This window comes from Ambystoma mexicanum, chromosome 9, assembly GCF_040938575.1.
Source record: "Ambystoma mexicanum isolate Mex_15411 chromosome 9, UKY_AmexF1_1, whole genome shotgun sequence".
NCBI classification, from domain to species: Eukaryota; Metazoa; Chordata; class Amphibia; order Caudata; family Ambystomatidae; genus Ambystoma; species Ambystoma mexicanum.
The window spans coordinates 920398224-920425532 of record NC_090931.1 but is presented as its reverse complement, the minus strand read 5'-3'; the positions used below and the strand labels follow the sequence as shown (position 1 = coordinate 920425532).

Here is a 27309-nt window from a genome sequence, read left to right as displayed (position 1 = left end):
ACCTACATGCTGGCTTTGCCAAAAGTTGTTAAGCCGGCTTATAAGACTTAACTACCTGCCAGTGTTAACCTTTGGATCTGTGAGTCTTCAAGCACTAAGCCCCATCTCCTTTAGCAAGGGAAGGACATTAAGTATAGGGACTTATTTTTATATAAGGCAGAGTTACGTGTTTTTCTCTCGATGCATGATTTACCTGTTCTAAAACGGATTTATTACAAACATTCTGCCTAACTTCATTTTGTAAGGGTGCTCTAGTCTGTTTTTAACTGAACCCTTCACCACCCCACACTAAGTCTAAGACTTACTGCTCAGTCACGCTACCTTGATAGAGTTTGGCTAGACATTGGTGTATTTTCCTGTTCCTCAGAATAGGGTGTCCTCCTTCAACCTGTACACAGGGCAATTTCTGAAAATCCATCCTAACACCGTGCAATATGCATTTTCCTTATCCCCGTGGATTTGAGTGCTTTATACATAAACATACAAGTAGAGTCTTCAGCCAAAGCCTACAAGGTGATATATTGGCAACATGCAGTCATTAATAAAGACATGAGATCAGATAATAAAAAGATGTTTTATTCCGCACAAACAGCGTTAAATACATTATTAATACATGTAGGAAAACATCTGGTTCATAAAGTTGATATATCAAACATTTGATGGCAGACAAGATTATTGGCACAATAAAAAAGACACATTAAGATATGTACGCAAGACAAAAGAATAGAGACAACACTTTCTACTAACAACAAATAATGTACTCACAGCATAATAGTTTAACATCATTATGGTTGAAAGAGCAATGTATTTAATTATGTCAGCTATTTACACAAATGCAGGTCACAGCTTTCAGTGCAATGTCACAGTCCTTTCCCATAAAATAATTGCAGCGTATGATTTCATAGAAAATGAAATAATGGTGGCTTGTTGGATAAGTGAACTGCAGAGCTGCAGGTTGTAGAATGGCCATGAAATGGGGTTTCATTCATTATGTCACAAGGTGTAACAGGTAGACCATATGCTGGATAACAATTCGCAGTCTTAATAGCAGCTAAAGGTCCGATGTACTAGCTCTCCGTGTCTGCATCAAGGTCATTCAATTGCTGTCTCCTCAGGCTAACCAGCCGCATCTTCTCCTTGATGTGCTCGGCTGTAGATGCCATGTCACTTGGGGTCCCTAAGTATTGTTCAGTTCTAGAAAGAAACAGAATTGATAACATAAGTCGACATAGTCATAGATGCATAAGATGCGTTTAAAAGAACAGAGATAAAGCGCATCCTAAACTTGAGAGCCAACAGCAAAATGTACAATATCAATGATTAAAGTATCCAGTTTACTCTGAAGCATTTGCAATCTTCTGTATACATTTCTAGGGAAAATGTCCAGTTTTCTAAAACCTCTAAACCTAAAACATTATAGTGCATGCCTAACAGAAATCTAGATGATTTCTCTGGTTTATGCATGTTGGCTGACAATGGACACATCACCAAGGGCCGTGGGCGCATCACCCAAAGGTCACCTTTTTAGATCTAGTTAAGAGGTGACAAAGGATACAGCTTTTGGTCTGCGGTTTCCTTCCTGTTGATCATTCATTCAATCAAGATTTACCGGTTCATGGCATTTTGCAAAACATGACTCAAGACTCAGGGGCATACATTTAGGGAAGAAGGTTGTGAGGTGAAGCACACATGGGACAACACATCCCCATCACCATGTTCCGTCTGTGGGCTCCGATTTGGGTCCCCAAGCCTCACTAAACTCTCCCCAACCAAACTTCAAAACCTGTACTGGCACTGCACTAGTGCCTAGGGCTCGCTGGTCTGGAGGCAGTGACTGTGGATCTTTAATAGGGCATGGTCCAAATTGGAGTATATTTTTCATTTTTTAAGCTTTGGCTAAGAGGTGGAACTTAAGCAGAGACTCCATGAGCCAAAGCGAATGGCATGGAGTCTGGGGAGGATGGAATTTGTGAAGATAAACAAACGCTTTGCCAGCCACCCAGTCCTCTCATGGCATTGCTTGTTTGTTGTAAGCACAGGGCAGCAAATGCCCCTGCAGGGCTCTCTGCCATTTTCTTTTGGCCGTTTCTACTGTCACTTTTGGAAAGAGTTTCAACTGAGGCTGCCTCTCTTTCCATCACATAGTGACAGCAAAAACCCGCACTCACAATGGCCAAGGACCTGCAAGACCATCAAAGTGAATACAAGTATAAGTGTTCAAAATAAATGTTTACGAGCACTTCCAAAATTATTTTGATGCTCATAAAGGGGAGGGAAGGCTTCTACAGGGACCTGTAAATCTGTACACAATTTACTTGTTGTATAAGCGCCTAACAAATCCACCATAAATAAATAAATAAATAAATAAATAAAAAAAGGCCTTTTTTCTCTTATAAGTCGTGCTCATTGAAAATGCTTGTCCTTTTATTATAGAATTTAGAGCTATGAAGATGTACCGTGTTTATTCACAGACTTAAATCTGATTATGAGAGAAGGTGGTGGTAGATTTGTTTGTGTATTTATTCTCAGATTTTTGTATTGGGCCTCTATGTGATTAGTGCCCCTCAGGTCCTGATATGGTTGAAACCTGAACTATGGTTAAACAGATTTTGTTAAGACAATATTGGGCTAACATGATAGATGTGTTGCATTCATATGAAACATTGCAACATCTCTGCTTTGATTTTCAAATCTTCAGGTGCCTTATCTGTCTATCTACCCTCACCGATCTGTTAGGCGTTCAGATTCAGGTGGAACTTGATTTTAACAGGCGCGGTGGAGACACGTTATAGTATGATCAGTAAAGAGTTAAATCGATGCAGGTTTTGCAATTCAGAGGCTGCAATAGAAACTTTTCAACATGTGTTGATGTTTTGTCTGGCACTGCAAGGAAAGCGCGAATTATATTTTAGGGGATTTTCTTCAGATTTGTCAGATACTTTCTGGCATTTCTGCCTTGCTGGCTGAAATACTTCTTTGGTTGTAGCTGTCACAGGCTTTCTTTATTTCACTGAAATTGGAGTGAGGTATTTTCTTTTTTTTAAAAAAAAATGTATTCTCTTCCTGAATTTTAAAGAATGTGTAATCAAATAAGTTTTATGACAATCGATTATTTTTATTTGGATTATCTTTGTTTTTGTTAAAACTGAACTGTTTTAAATTGCTATGAAGTTTTGAGATGCAATGTTTTTTATATGAATGTGTTAATCTTTTATATGAAAGGTTAATTTCTTTAAACATGACAATACAAATAAATAATACATAAATAAAAAAGGTTCACTACCTGATGTACATCTTGTATCAGTTCTATCTACAATGTTCACTTTCCTTTTTAAAGTATAACTCAGTTGTTCCTCTTCACTGGTTTAACTTTGACGACTGCAATGTTCCAACTTCACCCACACTGACATCGAGGCTTGCTCAAGTTATGCCTGTCAACTTCCTTCTTAATATATATTGGCTTTTGGCAATACTTGTTCCAGGTTTCTCCAAATTGACATCTCATATAAGGAGAGTTGTACCGCTTTTGCCCTTGTGCTTCAAATCTACTTGGATGATATTCAAAATATGTTCCCAAGTGTTCAATAACTTGTGTGCATGTCCGGGGGGGGGGGGTCCCCAACTCCTCTGGGTTGACTCGCCGGTCTTTGTAATGATGCCTCTGCTTCTGGGTCCACTTCCCGTTCTGCACACTCTGCAGCTTGCTTTGGCTTCTCCTTTAGCTGATTTTTGAGTTTAAATGTCCTGCGCAGCTGATTGTGTGATTGACAACTAGACTGCACGTTATACTTGGTATCACTGTTACTCCACATTAACTCACCGCTCCTCTTTTTTTGTCCCAGTACTGAAGGCTTTCTGGTAATTGAATTCCAAAAGATTTTCATACCGTTTCAAGTTGCGTAGTGAATCTGAGCACTGCTTATTATTACCCACGGTGTGTGGTGCTCATTTATCGACCTCGGAACGATGAAAGGCTGTGTTTGGCCTTGCCGGGATTCGAACCTGCGTTAGCAGGCTCTGCACGGATGTCAAAGCAAGCGCTCTACTCGCTGTGCCACTTGACCGGTAATCATCAACATCAGATATCAAATGTGTGTTGGAGGCGTTATGTATATGGAAATGTTGAATAAAGTTCCGTTTGAGATTTTTAACGGAAGTAGGTTTTAAGGGCCTACAATTAAATGGTTCTGAATAATGACAACATGCCATTAGAAACTCTGTAATAAGGGGATCTTCACAGAAAAGGGAGGAATACCGCGTCCCTCCTGTTGGAGCCATCACCTCCCACCAACTGGCATCTCCTGCCATGCAATCCACCCTCAGTATACCACCCTCAGGGTCAGGATCAGGTAGCGGCTGCCTTCCCCTGGACACATGGGAGGAAACATTAGGCTGGGGTTTAGCGATGACTCTACAGGATTCATCACACAATATCCCATTAAGGCATTAGCCATGGCTGGGGTATCAGAAGAAAAAGGGGGATAACAGGTCTCGTCCAATGATGCCATGATATGTTCCCAGAGGTTGTCTACCCCATGTGATCCTCCCTTCTATAGTCAATCCCAGGGTCGGGATCAGGTAGCGGCTGCCATCCCCTGGCCATGTGGGGGAGGTCAACGCAGGGAAAGGAGTGATAACACCATTGGATTCATCACAGCATCTTCTACTCCATCTACCAGTGTGCTAGTCCTTTTTTGACCTATTGGTCTAAGACACTGGACTTTTGTTAACATTTTATGAACCTGTGAAATCACTATTATTTTGTAGTTGTTTCCTATGCGCAACTTTATAATCAAGTACATACCACCTGATATGCCCTTTCTGATGTTAAGTCCGCTTGGATAACCAAGAGCTCCAACTCTCTTCTGCAAAATCTTTTTGCCACAAGGTGATGCAGAGCTTCTCCATGATGCCTTATTTGCGGTCTGGGATAGTATATACAGAGCCAGTCATGACCTTAGATCCACTTTTTCAGTAGCACTGAGCAGCTATGGGACCGCAGAACAGCAAAGGTGTACAAGCAATCTGCCAACAGGGAGAGGTTGGGAGGACAATGAGTAATCTATGCGGGTGAGGCGGCAGGGATACCTTAATTCATCATAAAGAACATCACTGAGATGTAGGTAATTTGTTTTTCTTTAGGGGTCTATCGCATAAGAGATATCATTGCAATTCCTTCCTGCTGCAGATTTCTCAAATGAGATAGACTTCCAAAAGAGTACAGAACCTCGAAGAGGAAGAAAAGTGAGAAAGAACCTGTAGCACTGCAAAGCTAAAGCAGATGTACTTATCCAGCAAATAGTAATTGACAAATGTGTGAAGTAAAGCCCATGCAGCCACCTAACAGATGCCTAAAACAGGGACGCCCATCTGCTAGGCGCAGAGTTAGCCACAAGGCCTCTAGGGAATGGGCCAGAGCCCCCCGGGCACTCCTGCTTAGCCAGATCATAACACTATGAAATGCAGAGAAGGACCCACATGGACAAAGTTTGCTCAGTAACAGCCCTGCCTCTGTAAGCTTCAGAGAAACCAAGAAAGAACTGGTCATTTGTCCTGATGTCCCACATCCATGAGACAATAGTTGCTAAGAGCTCTATTGGGGTGCAGATCCAGACAGCAAAACCTCTCCCCCACCTTAGAGCGATGAGGCAGAGAGTAGAAATAGAAAACCAGAAGATTAATCTTTTATGAGACATGGAAATATGGTCTGACCTTGTGGATGAAGGTCGGTCTCTCCCTCAGTTCCTCCTTACAGAAGGCACACGGTTTGGGGGTTTTAGAGATAGAGCCTGGAGCTCACTCACCTGCCTAGCAGAAATGGTAGTGAAAAGGAAAATCCCCTTACGGGTGAGAGACCTCAGTGAGACCGGTCATGAGAAATGCCAAAACAAGATTTAAATCCCCTGCAGAAACAATGAACTGGCATAGTGGAAAACAGTTAACCAACACCCACAAAAACTGCATAACAGTGCGGATGGAAAAGAATGTGCCAGGCATGTGGGTCCTCTTACAGACCGAAATGGAGGCCAGGCATCCCTTCACAGTGTCAATCTGAAGGCTCAACTCGGCCAAGGAGAGTAGAAAATCAACAACTGGGGACGTTGGATAGGTAAAAGGGTCCAGATCTCTGTCTCCACACCAAGGTGAACACCTAATCTGACTGCAGGCAAAAACGGACTTGATGACAGGCCTTGTGGCAGAAAGGAGTACAACCGGGGCATTGTCAGAAATATCTCACTCCTTATGTCCCAGCCTTGGCATCTGTTGTTGGAAAGCACAAGGAATGAGACCCTCCTTGCACAGTTATCTAAGATTGTTAGTTTTAGAGACAGTAGTAGGTTCTGGGACACGACAGTGACAGACTTTTTAGTTTCGGTCTTCATGATCATTTCAATACTTAAATTTGAGGCAGGGACACCCCTCTTAGCTTAAGGGATAGCAAGGCATTTTTCCAACCCTTTTATTATTAATAAAAATTATTAATAAAAACCTATATACAAAAACATACCACCCTTGTGTCCGAGCCTTACTTCTGCATCCTTACAGCTGCAATGCATTTTTATCTTCTCGTCCTTCTTGGCAGCTTCCGAGCAATGCAGCTCTTCAGGCTTGCAAGAAGGCTTAGATGCTGGTTACATTGACCTCTTCTCCCAGTCCTCCCTTTATGGGGGAAGACAAAGCTTTGCACGTTCCTAGAGGGCCTTGGATAATATAAACTGTCAGAAGCCACAGTCCCCTGCATCATTCTACTCCCCATGTCAGTAGAGGCACCTTGTGGTGATCCGACAACCACATGCCAAAATCCCTGCATAGCCTGAAGCACAAGGGGGTGTTGGACAGAACACAGTTGAAAATGGCACAATAGCTAGTGGTGTTCCAAAGGAGAAGTTACTTTCCAGTAATGTTCTTTCTTTGGATTCATCTCTCGCTGATGCCTCATTCGATAGATATCCCATCGGGTGGTGTGTGTGTGTGTGTGCTTATATATATATATATCTCAGGACTAAGGGCCAACAGTACTCAAATGTGTATAACACAACTTGTGCTTTTATTTTCAGTTAACGCAGAGCATCACCAACCTTTCTTTTTCGTTCTACAAGAAAAGTAGAAATTGAGAGCGAGGACCAGAAAACTTTCAAAGCGGAGCAGGATGGGAGGGCAATGAGGAATCTGCAGAAGAAGAATCCATAGAAAGAACATCACCGGTAAGTAATTTCTTTTTCAGTGGATTGTATTCTCCTGCAGACTCCTCAACTGATCGACTCCCAAAGCAGTACCGCATTAAGTCTAAACCAGAAAGCTTTACAACCTTGCTCTCCCAAACCGGGCATCAGCCCCATGAACCACGTCCAGGTCCTACAAAGTCCAGCCCAAAGGAAGGCATATCTGACAATTTACTGACTGCTCTTTCATCAGAGGATTCAGGAATTTCAGATTTTGTGCATGCATATTTAAAAACGAGTGTGCACACACATTAAGTGTGGGGCATAGGCACCAGGTTTGTAGGACATGGACCCTGATCGATTATTCTAAAGCAGTAAAAATGAAATGCAAGTTATTAACCCTGAAGTTAAGAAATTTTGAACTAAGGAGTGGGTAGTAATGCTCATTCAGCTTTGTCTTTTCTTATTCTTTATTGTATTGATTTTGTTTCCTTTCAAGCAATAGTACTTTATTGTATGTTTCACTTTAGCACTGTATGCATGCATCATATTGTTTTCAGATCAGAGGTTATACGTTGATTCACTTTAAGAGGCATCAGGTGGCCCATTTGAACAAATTAATTTTTAAAGAAATGAAATTAAACTGAAAAATGTTTAATTATAGTTTGACAAACATGTTATTTTTTCGGAAATTAGAGTTGCATTGCAAATAATAAGCAATTTTGTCTTGACTCGTACCACGAATGACCGGTATGTATACATTCATGTCAGGAGCTCATATGTTATTGTGTTGTCCTTTTGTCCGTAGCTCCTAAACATTAGGGGACCCCCCTTTAGTATATGGGAGTATGCCCTAATGCATGAAGGCAGTTCCTTCCGTGCCTTTTCATAGCATTCAGCGATGCAGAGGATTATCCAGCTAGAAATAGTCTGTTTGATCACTCCCAGTCCTTTCCTCAACTTCGAGAAGGCAATAAATAACTGGTCATCGCGCCTGAAATCAGCCATCCTGGCCACATAAAAGCCCAGCACCTTCTTTGGGACAAGGCTGTGCACCCCCTATTCTTCCTTGGAGGATTGAGGTGGTGGACAAAACACCAGTAATTCCATGCTCTGTGAGATGTGAAACGTGAAATTCTAAAACCACCAAAGGCAAGAATTTTGGACAGACTTTCAGTGAGACCTTTTCCCTGAAGAATCGGAATAATACATTCCAATTTGCAGGAAAGAGCCTGAAGCTCGCTTACACATCTCGCTGACGTTATGGCAACCAAATAGGCCATTTTCAGTTCAAGCACCATGATGGACTTGGAAGGAATATGCTCAAACAGAGCCGCCATCAAAAAGGTAAGAACCAAATTCAAGTCCCAAGAGTGTTTGGAAATGTTTTTGACAGGGAGCACAGTGGGGCTCGACATGGTCTTCGGCGACTCCTCGTATTCGGCCACTCAACAACGGATGTGACGTTGATCGCCATATTAAAGGAATGCACTACACCCCTTTCCTCAGTTCCCCACCTTTTTTCTCCTGTGGCTTAATCTGCGAGAGGAAACATACACTAAGGTGAATGGCAACAAGCAAAACCAATCAACAATAGTAAACAAACTGCTGTTTGCTCACCACCTTTTTTTTTTAACAAAACTAGCAGAATCCAGTAAACTTGGGAACCAACTATCCGAGTACCCACGCAGCAATATTTTCTTCATGTCATTAGCACAAAGAAGCACAGCAAAAGACTGCAATTAGACCCATGTACTTCCAAGCGTGGTAGGCGATGAGGAATCTTTGGGAGAAGAATCCATGGAAAGAACATTACTGGCAAGTAATTTCTCCTTCAATGGAATGCATTCTCCCACAGATTTCTCATCTTGATAATTCCCCAAGCAGTGACCATCCTGGTGGAGGGTTGGAAGTCGCACACAGAAACTCTGGCGGACTGCCCTACCAAAGCAAGCATCAGCTCCTCGGCAATGTCCAAACTGTAATGCTTGGCAAACGTGTTCAAAGAGGATCACCTTGCCGCGTGCCAAATCTCCCCAACAGGCACTCCCCTCCGGAAAGCTGAAGAGGCAGTGACCCCTCTGGTAGAGTGGGTCCTAAGCCCTGGTGGTACATCCTTACCTGCCTTCTGGTAGCACTTTGAGATGAGCAGCACTACCAAGTAGAGATAACCCGCTTGTTGAAAGCCTGCCCTAACCTGGATTGCGAGAATGCAATTAACAGCTGGTCATCTTTTCTGAAAGAGACCATTCTGGCCAGGTAAAAACTCAGGTATGAGTTGCCATTAGCAAGGTTGAGAATCATGTTTATGTCCCACTCGGGGACCACTAAAGGTTAAGGAGTGAAACATTAACTAGGACCTTCAGGAACTGGACCACCACCGGAACGGTAAACAATGAACCTTGTCCTGGCATCCTTTTAAACAAAAAATGGCTATTTGTAGGCCTGATTTGGCTAAGGCTAGCAAGAACTCCCATCACATTGGAGGTGGGACACGACATAGGGTCTTACTACTTTTTCCTAGCACCAAAGTAACAAACCTTCATCTGAACGCATATAGAGACCTAGTGGACGGTCTGCGTGCAGCTGACAACATCTCAAGCACCTCCTAATTAAGATCCCAGGCCCCGTACCTAAGCCTCTGTAAAGCCAAGCATGTAGCATGAGAGGGTCTGGGTGAAGCACATTGCCTCCTAACTGTGACAAGAGGTCCGACCTCCGAGGAAGCTGTCAGAACCAGGACATGCTTCCCCTTACAGGAAAGGAGCAAACGCTGTCAGCTCCAGTCTGACTGCTCACAGTTCCAGCAGATTGATGTTGCAACATTTTTCATTCTTAGATCAATGGACACTTGTTTGAAGAGAGCTGCAATGAGCTCCGCAACCCTTCACTGAGGTGTCCATGACCACCTCAGCCTCTGGCCAAGGCGCCCAGAAAGTTTCTCCTGCCAACATGTTTGTCCTGTCACTCCACCGGACCAGGTCGTTGACCACAGACCTCGAAACCTGGCATCTTGCAGAAAAGCTGCGACCACAGGCTCCTGAGAAGCCACTGCAGGGATCTCATACGAATTCTCGCCCATGGCACCAGGAAAATACAGGATGCTACGAGTCCCAGCAGGCAGAGGAACACCAATGCCGAGAGACTGGTCAGAATTCTGGAAGAGAATGACCATTCTTGCCATGTTGGTGACTCTCTCTTCGGGAGGAAACGTGTTTCCTTCCCGGTGTCTAAGACTGTCCAATAAACTGCAGCATCTGCGCTGGTGCGAGCTGGGAGAACCCCAAGTTGTGCAGTAGTGAGCAAGTGTCCTTGAGGTGCCTCGAAACTTGTTCTGGCGACTGAGCCCAGATCAGCCAATCATCCAAGTATTTGAACACAAAGACACTGGCTCTCCTGAGATGGGCTGTTACTACTACCATCAGCTTGGTAAAAACCCTGGGTGCAGAGGTCAAGCCAAAACGGAGCGCCTTGAACTGGCAATGTGTGTCCCTGATGACAAACCTCAGCAACCACCTGTCTGCTCCCTGTGGATAGGCACATGAAAGTAGGTGGCCTGAAGGTCCAACGGCACCAGCCAGTCTTGGAACTGCAGAGCCTACGAGAATCTCTCTCTCTCAACATCGCCATCCTGAATTTCTCCTTCCTAAAGAACTTTTAAAGGCCCTGAGATCCAGAATGGGATGAAATACTCCCCCTCTATCTTGGGACCCAGGAAATATTATGAATGCCAGCTTGAACTTTTCTACTCAGCTGACGCCTCCTCTACTGCTCCCTTCAAAAGAAGGGCTTGCATCTCTTCCTGCAGCTCCCTCTCCAGCTGCCGGGAGGATGGTAGAGGTCGGTCGGGGGTTGCTTCACAAACAGTAGGCAGTATCTCTTATCGGCCAGCTGAGTGACCACTGCCTCGAAAGTGACCCCTTCCACTTGCCCAAAAATCCAGAGACTCTCCCTCTAATCTGCGAAATATAGGGGTAAACCTCAAACAGGTTTTTGAGTCACTGTTGATGTCGATGGGTCAGAAGGAGTGGTCTGTCTCGACCCCTTCTGCCTCTCCATGGCCGTGGAAATCTTGGTTGTCCATGCTGACCCTGAGGGAGTTGTGCCCTTCTCTGAAAAGCTAGAGTATCAGCTGTAGCCCCAGCCTCTCGATGCAAATGCAACATTCTGCCGCGGGGACTGCTGCTGCACAGCTTATCCCAGCGATTTCGCTTTAAGCTTCGAGTCCTTGAACTTCAAGTGACTCATCAGCTTTGGTGCCAAATAAACATTCTCCATCGAGGGTCAAATACATGTTTTCCATCGAAGGCCAAATCCAGCAACTTCGATTGGACGCTCGGGGAAAACCCCTGGCCCCTCAGGTAGGCTGATCTGCATAGGACAGTGGATGTGCCCATAGCGCGGCCCATACAGTCTACAGCATCCAATCCCGCTTGGAGTGCCTTGAGGCCACCACCTTACCATCAGCTATGATGTTTATGAAATCATCCCTGACCTCACTCCTCTGGGAGATGGTCAGAAGCCTCCGCAGTACATGCGAGAATTTCACAAAGCACAGGAGGTTTTAACGGCTTCAAGCGCTATGATCCCCGATGTGAACAATTTCTTCGCCAAAGTGTATTTTTTTCAACTCTATCCATGGGGAGGTTCGATGTTGACAGTGTAGACGTGACCGTCGGGGCCGGCACCACTAATCCTTTTGGGCCGGTCATCAGGAACAGAAGATCACCTGTAGCCGGCTTACATTTGTTTGTCTGCTCCGTGTCGAGCGCTGGCATCGAGCATGGGCATTGCCACAATGTCATGAGTGGGTCCACTATGGTAGCATTGAATGGCAGAGCCTGTTCAGTCTGCGGTCCCTGGTCGAGGATGTCGGTAAGATCATATTGCGACACCGGCTTCAAGAGAGCAGAGGGTCTCCACTCGACGTCCATTGACATGTCCAGGCCTCCAGTGTTGGGTGGAGGCACTCTGCCATTTCCAGTAACACTACCTGGTCCGCCACAAAATCCAGCAACAGATCTAAGGCTGCACCCACCATAGGTTCAAACCCAAACGGTATTGGGTCACCTAATCAAAAATTGTCTGCATAGAGTCGAAGAAAACAGACTTCAAATCGGGTACAAGGGTCCAATCTTGCAGAGCTTCCACAAGTCAATGGGCTTCTTGGCTCAAGGGGGCTGCCAATGGTATTGGCGTAGGAATAGGCTTCTTCTTCGATGGTCTTACTCAAGGGTGTTCGACTTCCCTTGGCTGCCTTCGTGCTGGATGGGCCGGGCGTGGTGGGAGACAAGTCCGCATGCAGCATTGAGGCCGAAACAGTACCACCCAAGTCCTTCTCAAAGACTCATCATTTGACTCCTGAAGTCCTCCCACTCCTCCCTCGATGCACCCTTCGCAGGGTACGATTTAGTCCTGTTGTCCGATGAGTCGGGGTCCGTTCGCGTCTACGCCAGTGCTTCTTTTTGTGTGATAATGAGGAAGAGTGGAGAGACTCGCTACACAAATGGGAGCACTTTTTAGACTTTGTGTGATGCCTTACCTCTCAATGTTTCTTGGGGGTAGGCCGCTCGGTATTGTGCTCCAAGGATTTAGAGACCAACTTCAGTGGGGGATTTTGATGGCGATCTTCCGAGTGCTAGCTTCACGGAGCGTTCTTTCACCACTTTTGGGTTCATCGCTAGACAAGAACCACATTGCTGCTTATCGTGTCTGACACTGAGACACCACATACACAGTGTGTGGCTCAGCGAGGGACATTTTGGAGTTGCAGTCCTTGCATTGCTTGAAACTCAATGGTTAAAGACCTGACATACTGGCATAGCACAAATTAAATTCGATAGCGTGTTCCAAGTAGCGTGGAAAAAGCAAACAGAGGTAAGAGCGCATAGTGCATTCTGTGAGAAACCAGAGGGTATTCTCCCCAGCAGACCTCGAGAATCCCATATTCAGGTGGCCAAAAAGGGCTAACCCTTATTCCAACCCTGAAGGAAGATGAGCGGGAAAAGATCACCTGCATAGGGGAGCAAGGGGTTATGCTCAAGCGAATGCCCAAAGGGAGATGCGGTATGTCACCAGGGAAGAAGAGGAGAGTGAGATCCCCGAGACCTTTGCCCCCCTTCCTCTCATTGAATCTCTCTTACCCAAACCCACAGCCCGTCTGTATATAACCAATCTCCTAGGATCTCAAACCCTGTCACATTCAGAAACCATCTATAAAAATCCCTATCGTCCTGTTTTCTCCACAACTACTCCCACTCATTCTTCTCCACATCCCTCTGATAATTCATTCCCGAATATCCAATCGACCTGGATAAAACACTACAGTTCCCACAATTCCCTCCGTTCATTTCACGATCCAAGCTATTTCCGTTTGCCTCACAAACCCTCTTACTCATTTCAAAACCCCTCCAAAATCCACCCTTCCGAGATGACCAAAAATCCCTCTAAAACAAGAGTTCTAATTGCATATAGCACAGTTTTCCCATCCTATCCCGTGGGACAATCTGACACTCCACCCGCTCCCCTTTTTGACATGAACACTGTTTTACCCCATGAAAGGCAATTGACCATAATCACACTCACCTGACGGTCCTTTCCTTTCCCTAGAGGGATAAAAGGTGGAGCATGACTGCACACTATGCACACTATGAACAAGGCCTACAGCACAACGTAAAAGCGAACTCAGCATGGCAGTTCGAGAGGAGGAGAAAGACGGTGCAAACCAAGAGGGTGATAAGGAGAGAGTCGACCTTACCCTTTCCAACCAAGGCCTGTGAAACCTCTGCCGAGGGAATGATAAGTCTACGAACAATAGCCAGCGTGTATTGCACCAGATGTCAATGGTATACAAGACCCTCCTCCGCTGATTGCCAAGCCGGGGAGAGACGCTTGTCTCTGTGGTACCAACCTTGACTCTGAGGCAAAAGAAAGCCCAGCAGTTCATCACAGCCAGTGAGTCGAGGGGAGTGTTGATAAGAAACCAAACTGTGTTGACTGAAAAGTAGCCCAAAGGCTAAATTGAACTTTGAAAAGCAAAAAGGATACTATTAACGAAGGAGGGGGAAAACCAGATACAGAGGAGTCCAGCACCACAAGTGCTCATGCAGGAAACTCTGGGCGATTACCCAACTGTAAAGACTATCGTAACCAGAAGGCTTTGGGAAGAGGCGAAGAACGTTGAAAGTGGTCATACAGGTGTTTTGTAAACTCCTCTCTACCGTCAAAAGTCTTTGACCAACAGAGAATTGTGAAAGCTAAGAGAAGTGAGCCCCGCTTAGTGAAGATTAGCAAGAGTGAACCCAGCCGAGCGATACTAATGAAAGGGGCAGAGTCTAAATCTAAAAATCCCACAAGGAATTGTTGGTAAAGGCTGGCATGAGTGAGCCCGGCAGAGAGAAACTGACAATCCAGAATAGTTTGGAACGAAGTGAATCTGACAAAAGATGTGTGTACATGAACAATGTGTTAGGTCGACAAGAGTGAACCTGGCAGAGGGAAGCTGACAACTAGGGGCAAAGCCAAAAGACTGTTTAAGATTGGTGGAAGCGAGAAACATTGCAAGACAAGGGGAGGTGAACTGTCCCCCTTGTTATTTGGGGTCTGAGCCCAGCAGAGGGAGATCCAGGGTTGGAAAGCCACCACCCAAAGCTCATTGAGAAAGGAACTGTTATGATAAAGTTGCTGAACTTGCGAGGGATCTGCGCTCAGAAGAGGGGAACCCAGGGCTGAAGCCATCACCCAATGGGTTCATAGAACAAGAACTTTGTGTTTGTTTGTGAGAGCATCAGACCTCGAAGGCAAGAGACTTTTTATTACAAAGAGACTTAACCATCGAAGAGCTTGATAGCTGATACAGAACTGTTAGTTTGTGCGTGTGCTGTGCTGATGTTTGAAGAGTATCAAGATGAGGAACCTGTGGCAGAATGCAATCTATTGAAAGAACCTTGATCCGGTGATCTTTTAAACAAGGACAAAGCCAGCAAATAGCCTTTGATCTTGCCAGATAAGGCCATGGAAGGAAGAAATTCCAACACCATGGTAGTGGGATACGAGATGGGGTCCATATTGCGATCCCTACACCACGCCTCAAACCTTCTCCACATGTACGTGTAAAAGGACCTAGTCGAAGGCCTACATGCAGCCAGTAACACCACAAGCTCCTCTTCAGAGAGGTCCCTGCCATAGCTCAGCCTCTCAAGCATGCATTCATCCGGAGAGACTGTTCTGGCGGAGCACCCGATCTTCCGACTGGGAAAGGAGGTCTGGCCTCTGAGGAAGCTGGTGAGGTGGCCAGACAGCCATTTCCAGAAGGTCTGAGTACCAAGTTCTCCTCGCTGAGTCTGGAATAATCAAGATCATGGTTACCCAGAACGCCCTCAACCTCCTGAGAACCCATGGCATGGCTGGCATCAGGGGAAACGCATAATGAATGTCGAAGACCCACTCCACCCAGAGCGCTCCTCCAAGTGCCCCCCTCACAGGGAATTCCCTTGAGCAGATCTGCTTGCACTTCATGTGGGCCTTCATGGCAAACAGATCCACTGATGGGGTTCACCACGGGGGAAGATTTTCGCAAGAACCTTCGGGACATACTTCCCATTCGTGGGATACTGTGCTCTGCCTGCTCAGAACGCCCGCCAACCTGTTCTCCACTCTTGCTAGAGTGGCTGCAGAAGCTGAAGCTGAGATCCTGTCCTCAAGCAGCCAGAACCATAGTTGCATGGCCTCCCTGCACAGTGGATGAGACTGCACCCCCCTTGCTTGTTGAGATAATGCATGGTCACTGTGTCATCCGTCCAGCACATTCTTCCCCCTGATGGGTGTGGTGAAAACAATCCGAGCTAGCCTTATCGCTCACAACTCCAGTCTGATGATTTGACAATGGCCCTCGACTTGAGACCAAAGGCTGTTAACTTGCAGATCACTGCAGTAAGCGCCCCAGCCCTTCAGGGACGCATCCGTCCCTGTTAGGCAGAATTGCATGCAGTACCCTCTGGGATCAGCACATACAATTAGGACTACAGGTGTAAGCAAAACCAACCTTTGGTATAAGTCTGTACTACACAGTTTTTGGTAGCGAGCTGAGCAGCCAGGCTTATCTCAAGAGGGAATGTGAACAGTAAAAGAGGTTACACAGAGGTCTTACAATCACAGTGGTTCAAGTAGACACTTACTCTCAAGGTTTCTTGATAAAACACTTATTAATTTATTAAACAGTCATTTAGAAAACATTCACTAGAATGAGGCAAGTTAATATCATACACAAATACACTTCAGTACCAAACCAATAAGTTTCTAAGTAAATTAGGCTCCCCTGAAATAGGAGCAAAATGGCATTTCAGTCACTTTAAATAGGACAAAGGCACACGTTAATAGAATAGATCACAAATACTTTCTTAGGCAGTGCAAATATAGTTTCAGTTCACTAGAGGACTCGATTCAGTTCAATAGGCCTAGGCCAATTGGGCAGTCAATGGGCTAGTGGCTTGGATAGGAAAGAGCAGTTCTTGTTGTAAACAGTAAAGTCTTTGCCAAAGTTCTCAGAAGTAGTTTGTACGAAAAAGAATCATATGTTGGGTCACAAGCTGATTAGGCCTGCAAGTTGGGAAAGTTTCACAAACCTTCACTGCGAGAGGTAAGTTCCCTCAATCAGGTTGGCACAGTACCTTAATATGAAGAAAAGATGCAGCTGAAGACGCTGGTTCCCGGCAGTTCCTGCAGATCTCACTGTTCCTGAGCCTCAGTCGTGGGAACAAGAGGGAGTATTTCAGGGGACTCCTGCACTGCGTCGGGACGGGTCAAACAAACTGGCAAAATGGAAGATCTTCTGTTTGCGTAGCTGTAGTCAAGCACACAAGCTGGTGTCCTTAATCTTAACCAACTCTGAGAATGGTATCCAGGTGGTTTATGAGTTGATTTGTCCCACCAACTCAAAAGGAGGAAGTCGTCCTTGAAGGGGCTTCTCTGTCGAGATGAACTTGCCAATTCGGACCTGCAGCAGAGCTTCACCAGGCAAAGCAACAGTCCAGGCGTTGCAGCAGCCGTCCTCTTCCAGCTCGTCTTCGGTTCTTTCGTTTCAGTGGTCGACTCTGCTTTCCAGTCCAAGAGACTTGTCTTTTAAACAGTTTTCTCCCTTTCATCCCAGCCTAGTTGCCACTCACCCAGCAGGGTGGCTGTCCTTGCCGGACAGTCAGCCATCCAATCATGGCAGAGTGCATTTGGGTCTCCTAGGAGATTAAGCACAAGGAGTTTCGGGAACCTCCCTCACTTCCTGCCCACCCCAGACACTCAGACACCAGAGGCGGTCTTCAGTCCTGAAGCCTGCCAAAGGCATACAAACAAAGGGACCAAACCTAGTTTGGTGCGCAGATACAAACACTAGAAAGACCTTTCCAAAAAGAAATGGCAAAAAAAGAAGACCAGCATCTGTTTAAACAAAGGAGCTTAAGGCGACATCTTGAAAAACATGGCTCCCGCGATTTTAGCTACTGGTGTTAGCGGTTTGGAAAAATCATGGTAGTTCATTGTAAAACCACTGACACCAGCCATTTCGATCGGAACGGGTAGTATGTGACTAACCCCTCCAGTACTCTATAGGAAGATAGTGTGTGCTGGGTCTAGGAATTTAAAAAGACTAGTAAAGTCAATTTCACTTTACATTCTCTGGGAAACGGTAGTTGATCCCAGAGAAGGTATTTAAACCTTTTGGAAGTCTAAAAGACATCCCTGTGTCACTACACCGAGGGTACTGTGTAACGCACATGAAAAGATGATGCCTATGGAGTTATCTAAAACTCCTTAATCAAAGAATACAAGTGTAAAACACCCATCAAAATACATGAAAGAGTGGAAAAAAAAGCTCACACTCTTGCCAGGTAATAAAACCAAGTCCTCAAAATCCAGCAAAGTTGCTGGGGGGTCTCTAAGGTGAAGGAAAATAGCACATTTATGAGAATTCTCCCCAACAGTCCCCACCCGTGCTTCGGCCTATGGTGGCCAAAAGGGTTCCCCTGCTATGAAGTACTAGGTCAATTTATCCCTCAATAGCCATTGAAGGGAACGCATCTGCAGCCTGGCCTCTGGCACCAGAAATATTCAGGAAGGCATGAGCCCCAAAAGGCAGAGAAAGGAAAAGTGCGACCATATGCCCAACACTGGTGACTTTGGCCTCTGGAGGTTTGGGGGGTGTTGGTGGGGAAGGCTTCCACAGTCGGGTGTCCAGGATTCTATGATGAATTGGAGCTTCTGTGTTAGTGTGACATGGGTCTTTTGGAAATTCAGGGAGAAGTCCAAACTGTGAAGCAGGGAACAGATGTCCTCGACATACCTTTTCTGGAGACTTTCCTCGGATTAGACAGTCATCCATGCGAGTGGACGCCAGATGATCTGAGGTGAGCCGCCACCACTGCCATCAGCTTTAACACCCTATGTATGGAGGTTAGGCCAAAGGGGAGCACTCTGAGCTGATAGTGAGTCTTAGGATCTGCTAGTACTTTGGTGGATCGGCTTAAGGTATCCTGAAGGTCCATACACCAACCAGTCCTGGAGTTGTAGAGCCTGGAGAATTTTCCTCAATGTTACTATCCTGAACCGGTCCTTCCTTATGAACTTGTTCAATGCTCTGAGGTCCAGGAAGGGACAAAGTTCTCCCCCTTTCTTGGCTACCATGAAATAGCGAAAATACCATCCTAACCCTCGGGTGGTACCTCCTCCACTGGACCCTTTAAAAGCAGGGCTCTCAGTTCTTCCTGGAGCTCCTGTTAAGGGTGCTGGGATGAGGGTGGTGGTCTGTGCAAGGTTTTTTGCAGGACGGGGTGGCAATATCCCCATCTGACCAGCTGCAAGGCCCAGGCATCAGAGGTTATTCTCCTTCAAACTGTTCCATTGCTCAGAGTCCCCCCCTCCAACGTGGGGAGAAGTCAAAGCGGTTTAGCGGGCGCTGCATCCCCAGAAGCTTCTGAGGTCGATTGGCTCATAGCAGCCCCCCTGTGCCTAGAGGAATGCAAGAAATGTCTCTGGCCCTGTTCGGACTGCAGCAGAGTCTTACTTCTTTTCGGGAACATAGCGGCTGTAACCTCTGCCTCTAGAATCAAAGGATTGGCCAGCTTCTGCACCACAAGGCCCAAGGACTTTGCAGCTAGCTTTGATTTTTGGAACTGTTCAAGGGATTCATCGGCCTTCGGGCCAAAGAGGTGCTCGGCATCAAAAGCCTTACCCGGCGACTCGGCTTTCACATTCAGGGAGAACCCTGAACCGTGGTGGTATGCTGCCCGTCTGAGCACCATCGATGTCCCCATGGAACATCCACCAGAGTCAGTTGTTTTGAGACCGCCTGGAGGACTTGAGACGCCACTTCCTTCCCATCATTACCCATATCCAAAAATACATTGCTGACCTCCCCCATTGGGAGATGTCTGCTGCCTATCGTCCTGCAAAGTATGTGTAAATAGTTGCTGAATGCACAATTGGCGTTAACCGTCTTTAGTGCCATACTTCCCAACGCAATAAAAGCCTCAGTCTTTTTAGATTCCCTGTCTGTAGGCAGGTTCGAGGTGGAGGTTACAGGTCATGAGCAGACAGTGGCAGCTTTGACCACAAGCCCCTCTGGGGTAGGACGAGCAGATAAAAAGGGCTCATTTCAATTCAGGTTGTTCCTGAGGTTTGTCCTTTCACCTCAGGCAGAGCATTTTTCTTCATACACCCATAGCCAACATTTAAAAGCACGCCCAAACACTAAGGCGGGAGTACATAGGGATCTCAGTAGGCTTGCTTCTGTTTACCTTACAGGTGGTACCTGACACACTAGAGATTTAAGGGGGCTCGACTTTCTGCTAGGTACCATATCACCCTAATTTATGCCCTTTTATGACTAGTACAGCTTATGCATCAGCAACACTTATTTTTGCTTCTCTGGCTTTGCTGTCCCAAGGGACATGCAGAGATGTTCTGGGCTTTGCAGGAAGAGCCTGCCGGGTCACAACAGAGGGTTTGCATGGAATCAAAGCGGCCAGGCAGCACAAACCACATTCACATTAGACCTATCCTCGCACAGCAGGCATGGCAGGTGTCTCTTATTTGGTTATTATAATGAGAACAACAGGACAAGATCAGAACACATTTTCAGCCAGATAGGAAGCTAAACTACTGACGAGTGTGAGGGGTCAGAAATTTGAGGCAGACAACTTTGTGAAGGTTTTTCAAAAGATGCCATTTTGTTAACTCAAAAGGTTGGATAAACGCCTCACTATCCCCACCCTGACAAGGACTTCCCTGCCTAAGATAAATTAAAGGAAACACTCTAACAAAGAATATTTGTCCCCCACACTTAGACATACAGTAACCCAACAAGGTAATGCATGGAAGTTCAAAGGCAACAAAATAATATAATAGTTAAGTTCACAATATGACAACAGCTTCTCCTTAAAATGTGGGTAAATGCCTCTTCCAAAGCTTCGAGCAGGATTGTGCTCCACAGTTCCAAAATGAAACAAGAACATCCTGGTTTACAACAAAGTTCTAACACAGTCCTTTGTAACTCCAACTTGACAACAGTAAGTTCCAATGCTCCAGTGGTTCAACAAAGAAAGTTCTTTCTCGTCCTCATATAATAGTAAGTTTCAAAGTAATGTTCACATAATCAGATATTTCCTCGATTGATTTATAGCAACATAAATTGGTATCAGGTAATATATTTGCGGCAAAAATGCTGCGGTACAAAAATATTGCGGCAAAAATGCTGCCGTTTGACCCGGTAAAAGTGTGCCCCATTATACCATTTGAGGGGAGCGGGGATTGCGGGTGTTTCCCCCATATGTGTTTCAATTGACGGCGGCGCAAAAACGGCAGCATTTTTGCCGCAATATTTTGTTATCACGGCAATTTTTGCCGCGATTATATCACATGGAACCCATAAATTGTCTTCATCAGGATGCTTTTCAACAACTTACTATTTCTGAAGGTAAATAACACTTCTGCAGCAGTTTTATACAGTTCTTGATGTAGCAATGAAAGTTAAGTTTGTCAGCATAATGTATGAACATCACTTCACAGTACTTCATCAACTCCTACCTGGTTTACTCCCTTGCCAGGCCTACTACTTCAACTCCCCTGCCTGAATAACAATTTACAAACTACTATTGCCTCTGTGGTTAAGATCAGCTTACATCAGCTTTGCAATGTTCATTACTTTACAACATCAGACTTTAAGCAATTCTTCAAGAAAGGCAACATTCACACTGGTGCCCATCAGTACTCTCTTGTACTTTCCTAAACCTCTGCAAGTTATGCTCTTCTTCTTCTGAACCACCTTTTCCAGAAGGGCAGTCTTCTTGCCACTCTTGTTTCCCCACTGCGTTATCACCCAAACACTGACAAGTATATGATTTTTATTCTTCCTCCTTGGTTTTGGCAATGTGGGTATATGCCAGCTTCTGCTATACGCTTCTTCAAATATGGGCAATAAACTTTATAACCTTTGGCACTTTCATTAGTCCCCCTCCTGCCGTTTGCAATATCTGTTGGCTTTAAATTGCTTGCTGCTTTTTCTATAAGCTTGGGGAATGGTTGTTTGCATTAGGTTTTAAAAGTATTGCCCCCTCTTGTTGCCAAGTTCTCCATAAACTTGCATGCTTAAAGACACAGTCACTTAGGTTTGAAAAATAATGTTTTCTTTGGTTTCTGATAATTTGATATTCAAAACTGCCTTCAGTATTACCTTCATTCATACGTGAGTGCTTTCTAATCTGCAACCCCCCCTGTATTGAGCACGAGAGCAGTCTTGGACCGCTCCAGTGTCACTTTCAGCTGGGGAACACACCGGTTAAGACGTGCATGTCCGATGCCCTTGCTGCTCACAGGTATTCTGCTTCTGCAGCTTCTTGTAACCCGGCAATATGCTGCTTTTGTCCACCGCCACCCATGACACTGATACATGGAGCTTCCCTTGCTCCAGAGGCTCTCGGTTGCTTGTCGGCCACTGGAGACAGCCTGGTGGGGAACAAAGCTCTCCACACTTTCACTTCCTGCTGCGTAGCTTCTGCAAAACAGGTCTTCAGAGGGCAAGAGTCCCTCTCGCATGCTTCCCGCTGTGCGACCTCTGCAATTAAGACTTCTGGTGACAAAGACCCTCTCAGAATCAGCTTCTGTTCTCTGCTCGACAGTGGTCCTGGCGTCTTCGCTCTCTTCCAGTTTCTGCTTCGGCTGCTTACACTGCTCAGACTGCTCTCCCTTTACTCTAATGACCTGCAACTGAGGGGGCCTTTTAAGCCCCACAGTCTCACTGATGTGTGGGCCAGTCCCATTAACAAGCTGACCACTCCTGCAGTGTTGTTCCTCTTTAGCCCTCTTCTTTGTCCCAGTACTTTGGCAATTATGGGACTTGAAGTCCTTAATGCCAAAGTTAGTTTTCTAACTTGATTTTCGGTCTCAAACTCATTTCTATTTCCCATAATATTCTTTAAAGGAATATCATAAGGATCAATCCCAGGACTGGATTGTATACTGGAATAAAGTTCTTTAGAGTATCAATTGTTATTACTCAGAGACTCCCTTTCACTGAACCTTTGGGAGTTAGGGGAGCTTCTAGCTCTAGGAGTCGCTAGGGTTTTAGAAGGATTCTTATTTCTTTCAATGCCTAAGGGTTTATGATTGTTTTTAGCCATATTAAGATGTTCAACTTGGGGAACACAAAGATTGTTATGACAAGCCATTACATGCCTTGGTATTGAGGGGATGTTCTCCCTAAAGAAAGACAAACACTGTGTCTCATCTCATGTAGTCCTCTTATTCCCCTGGGCCCTTTCTCCTTCCAGGCGATCCTCCCGCAGAACACCACCCCGAAGGCCAGGACCAGAAATCTTCTACCTTTCCCTGGCCACCTGGGAGGAGACTTTAGGCAGGGGATTTGTAAGGAATCGGTAGGATTCATTGCACAAGATTCATGGGAGCAATGAACAGTACAGAACCTAGTACAGAGGCAGTATGTGGAGACAAGCAGTGGGTGGATGATTGTCATTTTTACAGTAAATACACATTAAGGGGATAGGGAATAGTTGAATATCAACATATAACATCTCAGACAGCAGAGAGATAAGCTATCCAGAAATAATAAAATTATCTATTTGTATTTATTTATTATCTATTTGTATTTATTTAGTGCCTTAAGCCAAGGCACTGTGCAAAGAAGGGAGAAAACGGTACAATAAAAATGAAATAGACATAGCCAATAAAAACAGTCATCTTAACCAAGGTGAAGGTAAGACTTCAGTGACTTACAGAATAAAGGATGGGCAGAAATAGAGCAAAGAGAATAGGGGAGAGCATTCCAGTGTAGAGGAGCTAGAAGAATAAAAGAGTGAAAGCGAGATTGAGCACAAGGGGCCAAAGAGCTACAAGAATAAACTGAGAATGAACTTCCACCACCCATATGTTCCACAGGCAACATGTTGATCTACCACACGATCAGGACTGTAGTTCACGTGGCTACACCCTCACTTCTCTGACCAACGTAGGTGCACGGCCCACCCTAGGTGTCAGCTTCACTCTATTCACCACACGGTCTTCCATCGGCCTGGATCGCATGCACCTGCGGTTAACCCATCCAATGATCACAAGGGTGCCCAGTGCATGGCTGTATTTCTATGGGACATGTGGTTTACCATGCCCTCCCTTCTCCCCCACAGTTTACCCATCTGGAGACCATGACTGGCCTCCTCTGGACTCCCCTCAACTGACGCAAGTGGAGTTAGACACTGTTACGCAAGTGTCACACGGTAAGCCCCCCCTCTAGGGGCCCTTTCTGTAATTAACAGCAGCAATAAGAGCTCATCTAGATTTATCAATGATAATCCTGAATGGCTACTCCTGTCGAACCTTATCTCTCACCTCAAAACTGCCTGTCCATAGCCAGAGCCACAGTAGGGGCTAGATTGGTCTACTGCAATGTCCTCTTCTTAGGCACCTCAGCCAAGAACTTAAAGAAACTCCAAACCACTCAAAACAACGCCCTCAGGGCAGCCCTCAGCATTCCCAAAAGGGAGCACATCTCCCAAGCCCGGAAAGACGCCCATTGGCTCCCAGTCAGAGAGCGCATCCTATTCAAAGCCCTTTCCATTACACACGCCTGCCTAGCAAACACAGCACCTCCATTCCTCTCAGAAACCATTTACCACGCCACTTCAGAAAGACCTACACGCAACCAACACTGCAACCTGCTCGCCATCCCAACCTTTAAAAGAGCCAAAGCTGGAGGCGCCAGTTTTGCAGTCTTAGCACCAAAAAATTGGAATGCACTACCACCAACACTCAGGAAAGGCACCTCACGCTCAGCATTCCGCAAGCTTCTGAAAACTCAACTATTCCACTAAGCCAGCCACCTTAGACACTTCAAACATACCTTAGATGACTGCGGGTTCATCCATGTTAACTGCCCAATCCGTAACTTAAATGTATGTCTAAATTGCTGTATGCTCTTGTAACCCTATAAGCTATCCTCTTTGTCTAAGCAAGTATCCTTATAAAGCGCCACGATGCCCTAGGGCCGTTGCGCGCTATACAAATGCAAATAAATAAATAAATACATTTTTTTGTCATTTCACAGACACACCGTTTCAATCATCAATTGTCTCTACACTTCCTCCATCCTGATGAAGGCCACCCAATCATTCAATGAACACACCTGTGACGACACTGTCATCCGTTTAGCTGTTTGAATCAGCACAATCTGAAAGTTGTATGTTTCCCAGCAAAATAGAATGGGATTCCTTTGTTGTCTTTTCTGTACAATATGTTTTGCAATAATTGTCTCTGTGCATGGATTCCTGTGCCTGTTTGAGCAAACCATCTTTGATGTTCTGGGTGTTAGTGTTAGCAATGCACGTAGGTGGTGCAAGTTATGGTTGTTTAGCGTCCCATATTTAGGGATTGTCAATTGTTTTTCGGTTTTACTGTGAACTATAACGACCCAGTAACAAACTTTTTTCACTGAATATATATATATATATATATATATATATATATATATATATATATATATATATATATATATATATATATATATATATATATATATATATAGCAGTGAAGATAAACAAAGGGGTGAAACATGTCCTGTCGTCAGTGGTGTCATCAATGACATTTGTGATTGCATCCTTCATGTTCTGGGGGATAGTGGTAGCAGTATATATATATATATATATATATATATAGAACTGGACCACCAACGTAGGCCAGTCTTGCCACATGAAGGCCCATTTCTAGGCTAGACTATTGTAACAGCCTCTTCCTTAATCCACCCTCTTCCTCTTTCCACCCTCTCCAGCTAATCCAGAATAGGGCTGCAAAACGTATCCTTGGCCTGAAGCCCAGGGTCTGCATCTCTCCAGCCCTAAAATCTCTCCACTGGCTCCTGGTTGCTGCAAGGATCAAATTCAAATCCCTCTGCATCATCCATAAGGCTGTCTGGGGCCTTGGATCACGCTATCTACAATTTGCTCTCACCAAATACTCTCCCCTCTAGATCTCTCCGATCTTCCGGCTCAAACTCTCTGCTTGTCAAGCACTTCTTTAAGCAGCGAGCGGGTAGCCGATCGCTTTCCTTGGATGGCTCCCTCCTCTGAACAACCTTCCTCCCTGTCCTCTGTCTTCAGCCGTATCTCCTCAAATTCAGCAAGCTCAAGACTTTCCTCTTCTCTTAGTTCCTGCTCTCCCGCCCGTGCTAACTCCTAACCGCTGAATTTGGTGGCCTGGGCCCTAATGTGTCCTTTTGGGCCTTGGCCTTCTATCCAATCAATTGCAGCCTCCGCCCTCCCCCTGCACTTGCCTTTGGACACCCACTGGCCTGTGTCGTCTCACAGGCCCGCACTTATTGTACTTGCAGGTGACCACTCTCCTACCAGGTGGTCACTGCATGGCACTCACCAGTTCCCCTGCAACTTGCTCCTCCCGCCCCCCTTTGTGGAACCTCTAGCAGTGACCCACCTCCCCTGTCCCTTCTCTCTCTCTGCACTTGGACATTTCAAATGTTCACAAGGCCTAGTCGGACCGCCTCTGCCTTTTGCTCATCATTGTTACTTTATTCCAGTGTCCAGTTATCATTGTTGCTTGAATGGATGAACCCTGTCAGGTTGTTCTCATGACTCCCCCGTACCCTCTCCGTGTCGACTAGTAGTATCTTAGGTGGTGGGTTGGAGCAGTAGGTCCAGAGACTACGTAAGTTGGTCCACACAGATTCAAGATAGAGCTACGTCCTACACATCTTGAGCCTGGCAAAGTGGACCACTAAAACATAAAATCCCAGGAGTCCTAGAAGGTGCTGAAACCACTAGGCTGAGAGAACCTTGTTGGTCAGGAATTTGAATGGTAACCTGTATGTCCTAAATCTTCTACAGAGTGGGAAACACATTTTTCAACCCAGCAAAGTGTCCTAGAGAAAGCCAATGTGCGTCAGCCTCTGAAGGTGTCGGGGACAAGGACATCTTGTTGAATCAAAAGGAGGCAGTGGAGGTTTAACACGGTCCAGAGACTGCAGTCTCACAGGAGAATGAGCTTGGGCTAGCTGGTTATCTAGGGAGAGACATGCACTCCCTGTATCCTGAGTTGACCTGCGACTGAAACCGCGAGCTAGACCCGAAAAACAACATTTCTAAAACGTTCAGTCCTCACCTAAAATGACTTCCAGACGTGGTCACCTGTAAACTGCCATTTTGTGCTCCTTGGTTTCCTGTAGCTTGCAGAGCAATTTCTGTATTTTGAAAGTACTCCAATGTTTTTATATTCACATTAAAGTGGCTAGAATTGTATTTAAACGTGTGAGTTTTAAGAGTGAACATGGTCTTTTAAAGACCAGTACTGTATCCGGTCTATTTAAAATATACTATGTGTGATTTCTCCTACTTTAGATCTAGGGAATCACTCATTCTACCTCCAAAGGAACATTACACAAAATTCTAGTGGTTTTACTCCTGCTGCACTTGCTCTAGGAGTGAGGTGGGGGTGTTGCATACCGCATTTATTCTTTACATTTGCATTGTGTTACCTATGCTTTTAGGACTAGTCAATCATCTCTACTCATTCCCTAGGAGTCTGGTTACCTAGATGCAATACTTATATTAAAGTGTATATATTTTCAGTATGCGTGTATGGTGTA

At 45.3% G+C, this 27309-nt stretch overlaps 1 protein-coding gene across 5 annotated transcripts in view; it reads right to left on the bottom strand.

Annotated features, from left to right (window-relative positions):
* Positions 1-560: 560 nt before the first annotated feature.
* Positions 561-27309, bottom strand: part of SESTD1 (SEC14 and spectrin domain containing 1) — a 1198983-nt gene continuing 1172234 nt past the window's right edge. For 3 of the 5 annotated variants that reach the window (XM_069616097.1, XM_069616095.1, XM_069616099.1), the window contains one exon: positions 561-1194. In XM_069616097.1, the coding sequence (XP_069472198.1) occupies positions 1068-1194 (127 nt within the window). In that variant the 3' untranslated portion in view covers positions 561-1067. The remainder of the gene's footprint in view (positions 1195-27309) is intronic. The other 2 variants (XM_069616098.1, XM_069616096.1) reach the window with 1 other exon arrangement.